At 37.6% G+C, this 6,081-nt stretch overlaps 1 protein-coding gene across 1 annotated transcript; it reads right to left on the reverse strand.

Moving 5' to 3' along the window:
* Positions 1 to 604: 604 nt before the first annotated feature.
* LOC110615178 (cytochrome P450 CYP82D47) lies at positions 605 to 2,551 on the reverse strand. Its single transcript, XM_021756908.2, has 2 exons — positions 1,458 to 2,551; positions 605 to 1,358 (listed from the first exon to the last, which is right to left on the reverse strand). Exons 1-2 carry the CDS (start codon positions 2,418 to 2,420, stop codon positions 726 to 728), a joined length of 1,596 nt encoding a protein of 531 aa, XP_021612600.1. The 5' UTR covers positions 2,421 to 2,551; the 3' UTR covers positions 605 to 725.
* Positions 2,552 to 6,081: the final 3,530 nt, after the last annotated feature.

The raw sequence follows: 6,081 nt of genomic DNA on the forward strand, positions 1-6,081 counted from the left end.
CAGAGACTAAGAAGTAATTTTCCCTTTTTTAAATAAAATACACTAAAAAAAATTATATATTTATATACTCAGGAAAAATATAAAAAGATATAATATCATTAAAAAAATTCATCTCGAAAATTGTATCTCGAATCCCATCTTCGAGTGGCCAACTCAGTGCGGAGTTAGATCCGCGAAAGTGGAGTATAATATATATTCCATAATACATTATTAGTTTTCATATTTTAACACAATTCTCACCTTTAATTTGCTGGATCCCCTTGTGAGGTTTTACTTGCAAACCTTTCATTGATGTCTATGTCATTCTCAAATGAAAATATGGTCTTTTCGCCTTTTTATACAGCAAATAAATATTTTAACAAAGAAGCAACCCTTTAGCATTTTTTCATTGAATTGATTTGTGAAATTTGAATTGTTATTGTCAAAGAATAGCAAATAACTGTTCTGCAAAGTGCTCTTGCATGAACGGGTGAAACCTCTTTTTTTTTGTTTTTTTCTCATGTTTGAAATGGATCAAATTGAAATTGAAATTGATGCAATTTTATAATATACTTTTCACAAAATCTTTTTCAACAACCTTATTTAATAAAAAGGCCGGGGTTATCAATTTCAAAGGGATTCATCTTTATATAGACGCGTAAGGCAAACATAAAAGTATACTGGCAAATCAATAAAGGAAAATGTAGCATAGATAGAGCTCGGCTAACACAGACACAGTTCCTTAATTACGTTGTAGCAGCATAAAGGGGAGGAGGAAGGCGCGGCATAAGGAAAACATCCAGAGGGGTGGCTTTAAGGTTTGTCAGTCCAGCGCTCTCACTCATGTCAACTGGTTGGCCTGATGGATTTTCAATTTCAAAAGAATGTAACAAAGTAGCAAGTATGAGGTTCACAACTTGAGAAGCAAATGAGACTGCAGGACACATTCTTCTTCCACTGCCAAATGGTATTAGCTCGAAATCCTGGCCCTTGAAATCAATATCCTTGTGGGTTGTAAGAAACCTTTCTGGTTTAAACTCTGAAGGATTCAACCATACCCGTGAATCTCTATGAAGTTTTGAGAGATTTACAATAAGGCGTGTGCCTGATGGAATGTGATAGCCTCCTACACTGCAGTCTTCTATGGATTCATGTTGCACTGATAATGGAGCAGCAGGATACAACCTAAAAATTTCTTTGATGATGGCTTGAAGGTAAACCAAATCCTTCATGTCTGATTCGTTCACTTGCCTTTCTCTACCGACGACGCTGTCTAATTCTTGTTGTGCTTTCTTTAGGACGTGGCGATTGTTGAGTAGTAATGACAAAGCCCAAGTTAGTGTCACCGTTGTAGTGTCTGAAGCTCCTAGAATTAGAGCCTGTATGAAAAAGAGAAATTATAGCATTTCAGAACAAATAAAAAATCGATCTTTCTATAATTTAAGGGGGGGTAAGGTATATAATTTTCTTATCTATACCATGCAGGTAGATTTGTTGATAATATCAACATCTTGGCCAGAAAGCTCCTCTGCGTCTTCCAGGATTGACAGTAACACATCCATGAAGTCTGCTTCTCCTCCCTTATATGCCTCGCCTGAAACTCTCTTCTGCTTATGTTCTTGTAACCATCCTTCAACTATATTGTCTAGCTCTTTAGCAGTCTTCTTCATCTCCTTCTCATCTCCGCCAAGATCCAGCCTCCTCAGGAATGGAAACGCATCAGACACTACAAACTTCCCTGTGAATTTGAAAAATCCTCTCATTGCAGTTCTCCATTCATCATCACTTTCTCTACCATCTTCGCCTTTTTGAGACACTGCAAATCTCTTCCCTACAACTATCTTGAATACCACGTTTAGAGTTACGTCTAAAAACCATCTCTTCATGTCCGCCAAAAGTTTGTCCGAATTGTTTTTGTTCTTGATCCATTGCTGGTACAACTCTTCAATGGCAGTTCTAACCTCAGCCTCACGCACATGTTTAAGCATTTGTAGCCTATGATTGGAGAGAACCTCAAGGCTGACAATCTTGCGCATTTGGCGCCAGTAGTCTCCATATTGGCTAGTGCCAAACATGAAATAGTTATAGCCCAATATTTCCATGGCAATGGATTTAGGACGACCGGCAAAAGCTTTGTCGTTTGTAGTAAAGCATTCCCTTGCCAGCTCCCAACTACTGACCACCAAAGCGCGATGCACACCAAGCTTGATAGTGAACATTGGTCCCATCTGGTCGGCCAAGTTTCCGAGGACTATGTGAGGTGGTTGTGATCCTGCTAAGAGATGGAGGTGTCCAAAAACAGGCCATCCACCGGCGGCTTCTGGTGGGAGTCTCTGCTTACTGGATGCTTTCCTTGATTTCCAAATCAAATAGATGAGCGGTGTTATTAGTGGTAGTATGATGATCATGGAGCTGGCTGAAAATGGAAAAAGCGACTCCATAGTCGATTTCTAACTTCAGAGGGTGGGCGTTACTGGCCATACGCCATAAACGGTGAAGTTAATATAGTGCAAAGTTAATTTTTTTTTAAAAAGATAAAAAATACGAGGATGATGTAGATCACGATAAATAGAGTCGAGATAAGTATTTTCTGTTAATATAATGTATACGCTGTCTTCCCCGGGCAGCCAGGCAAATCAATGATAAATGAATATACACATATATATATATTTACATAGGCATGCATGGCGAGTCTTAATAATTAAACATACAATAATGGGTCGGTCTTAAGCAAATTGTAACCAGCATCCAATTTTTTTTGAAAAAAAAAAATCAATAATTTATTTTACTTGTATAGTTTATTTTATTTGGAAAAGCATATTAATGACCACAGAAAATACAAGATAAAATTATTTATCTAAATTTGAACGATATTAAAATTAGATAATAAATCAGATAGTTAAAAAAATATAACTAATTAAAGTAATAAATTGAATTTAGGAACGGATAACTTTATTTAAATATTGCAATATATCTGATAGTCTAATTTATTTTATACTGCAATACTGATTTATTAACCGAGTGTCTTTTAAATAGGAATTACAAAGAAAATATCAATAACAAAAATGAGAGGATAATATCAGTACAATGAACCTAACTTGACTCAATAACAGACAAAGAAATGGAACCTAAAAAATCTGAATAGAAAATAACTAACAGAGACTAAATCAGACTAACCATGTGTTAATTTTAAATTAATTTTCACACCCCCTTGATTCAAAATTGCACCTTCCAAATTGATTTCTGAAATAAACATGTTTGACTTAAGAAAGTGACTTTGTGATAATATCTACCACTTGATAATTTATACTGCAATATTGTAATGAAATCACGCCCTATGCCACAAGATCACAAATAAAGTGAACTCAAATGTCTATATACTTTGTTCTTCCATGAAAAGTTGGATTTTTAGACATTGCAATTGCTGTTTTATTGTTACAATAAATCTCAATTGCTCCATCTTGTTCTTGCCATAAATCTGCAAGAATTATTCTTAGTCAAATTTTTTGACATGCTGATGCAGTTACAGCTACATATTCTGCTTCTGATGAGGACAAGGATGTTATACTTTATTTTTTAGAACTCCGGCAAATAGCTGCTGACTCAAGCTTAAACATATAACCCGATGTACTTCTTTTATCCTCCAAACATTCAGCTCAATCATTGTCATTGAAACCAGACAATCTAAAATCTGTAGCTTTTATATGCCACAATCCAAAATCAATATTACCAACTACATAACGCATTTTATATACCACAATCCAAAATCAATATTACCAACTACATAACGCATAACTCTTTTTGCAGCTCCAAGATGATGCTTTGAAGTATAGTATATGAACCTGGAAATTACCCCTATTGAAAAGGCAACATCAGGTCTTGTATGGGCCAAGTAAATTAGGTCATCAACCATACTTCCAAAATAGTTTGCATTATCTCATTCAGTTCCATCATCAACCTGCAACTTTTCATTTAAATTCATGGGAGTAGCTGCATTCTTATAATTCAGCATATTAAATCACTTAAGTAAATCAAACGCATATTTTCTTTGTGACACAAAGATTCCATCTTCAACTTGCTTGATTTCTAATCTAAGGAAATAATGCAACAACCTCAAATTTGACATTTCAAATTTTATCTCCATGCATAGCTTGAATTCATTAATTAGAGAAGAAGAAAAACCCACATATATATCATATCATCAACATAAAAGCAAACAATAAGAAGATCATTTGTATCTTGCCTCTTTAAGTAGAGAGTGAGTTCATTCTTATTTTGTTCAAAATCATTCTGCAAAAAATAGCTTTTTATTTTGTTGTACTATACCTGGAGTTCTTGCTTAAGCCTATACAATGTCTTTCTTAGCTTGTACATTTGCTCTTCTTTCCCACAAACAACTAAACCTTCAAGTTAAGATACGTACACTTTCTCTTCCAGCTCTCCATTTAGGAATGCATATTTGATATCAATATGGTACATTGGCCAATTTAATTGAGCAGCTAAGGCTAAAAGAGTTTTCACTGTTTCACCGTGCAACAGAAGAGAAGATGTCTGTAACAGCCCGGAAACCGAACTGCTACCGGCACTAGGATCCAGATCGGCTTAAGGCCGCCGGAACCCGTAGTAAGCCTCCTGTGAACTCCGTGTACCTGTGATATCCCATACATGATCATACATTTTCTGTAAACATTAAAACTGTTCTCTGTTCCAAGGCTTAACCTGTGCATACACTAACTTTGTACTATAACACCCCTGCTAGAGCTCTCATATGTGCTCTAGGCGGGTCCTCTCTATCATGTTAAGCCTGGTTTTTCATACAAACATAAACACACGAACATCATTTTCATAACAGACCATGTATATACAAAAGGGATTACAACTCATAAGGTCAAGCATCATCTATACAACATACACTATCTGCACACTTACATGTCCACACTAGCTATTACATAACTCTTCTCTTTCTCTGTTCCCTGCTGACCTCTCTGGACTCTGTACCTGCAAGACTGGGATTGAGGGAGAGGGTGAGCTATACTAGCCCAGTGAGTAGTACCTATAAAACATGTTAGAAAACATGATCTCATGGAATGCATCATAACACAAATAAATCACATAATCTCAAATGGACTAATTCAAAATTCCCCCACATTGCCCGGCCCGCGAAGGAGCTCCTCAGGTCTTCATTCAGCACCCTATGGTACCGTGTGCCCGGCCCTTTCAGGGCTCCTCAGGTCTTCATTTAGGGGGCTAATGAATCCAAGCTACACCCGATCTGTACATGCACTGATTAATGCAACATCTTCGTGCTCACTAATGCAATACTATCAACATGGCATAAATGATGCATGAACATGCTAAAAATGTTTGAGTGCTCATCTTAAAAGATGTAGTTCAGTTCCACTCACCTCTGGCTAACTCTGTACTGACTCTGCAGGTTCTAAAGCAGTGCTCACTGCTGAACTCCTTGGTTCCTCTGGTCCGTTCCTACACAGGTGGACTGAAATGAGGGACCAAACTAACTCAAGAACATCTCTAAGAAACTCCCCAAAAACCCTCTAACACATCATAGAACAATCACATAAAACATGCAAAAGAAAGCTGGACAGGGCACTTTCGGCGGCAGGTTCGGCGGCCGAAACTCCCCTCCAGAGACGAAACTCATGCATGTTCGGCAGCACCTTCGGCAGCCGAAAGTCTCGTCCAGAGACGAAACTCAACCTTCGGCGGCACTTTCGGTGGCCGAACCTTGCCTCCAGAGACGAAAGTCCAAATGTTCGGGGGCAAGCTTTGGCAGCCGAAACTGCCTCCACAAGGGGTTCGGCGGCCGAACCTGGTTTTGCCCGTTGGGCAGAAACCTGCTCTGTTTCATGCAAACTTCACCCAAAACCTATCCAACATGCATAACAACTACTCCCAACTAGCATATACCATATAACATGCATAAAGAGGTCCTAACCTAGCCTAAAACCTCCATCAAACATACAAATAACACTTAAGCATCCCTATCATGCATACTACCCATAAAACTTCCATAAAACCTTCATAAAACCTTTAAAAATCAAGAAAGGAAGTTCAGGATCTTCACTTACCTCTTCCAACCAA

The sequence above is a fragment of the Manihot esculenta genome, chromosome 5 (assembly GCF_001659605.2).
Source record: "Manihot esculenta cultivar AM560-2 chromosome 5, M.esculenta_v8, whole genome shotgun sequence".
Taxonomy (NCBI): domain Eukaryota; kingdom Viridiplantae; phylum Streptophyta; class Magnoliopsida; order Malpighiales; family Euphorbiaceae; genus Manihot; species Manihot esculenta.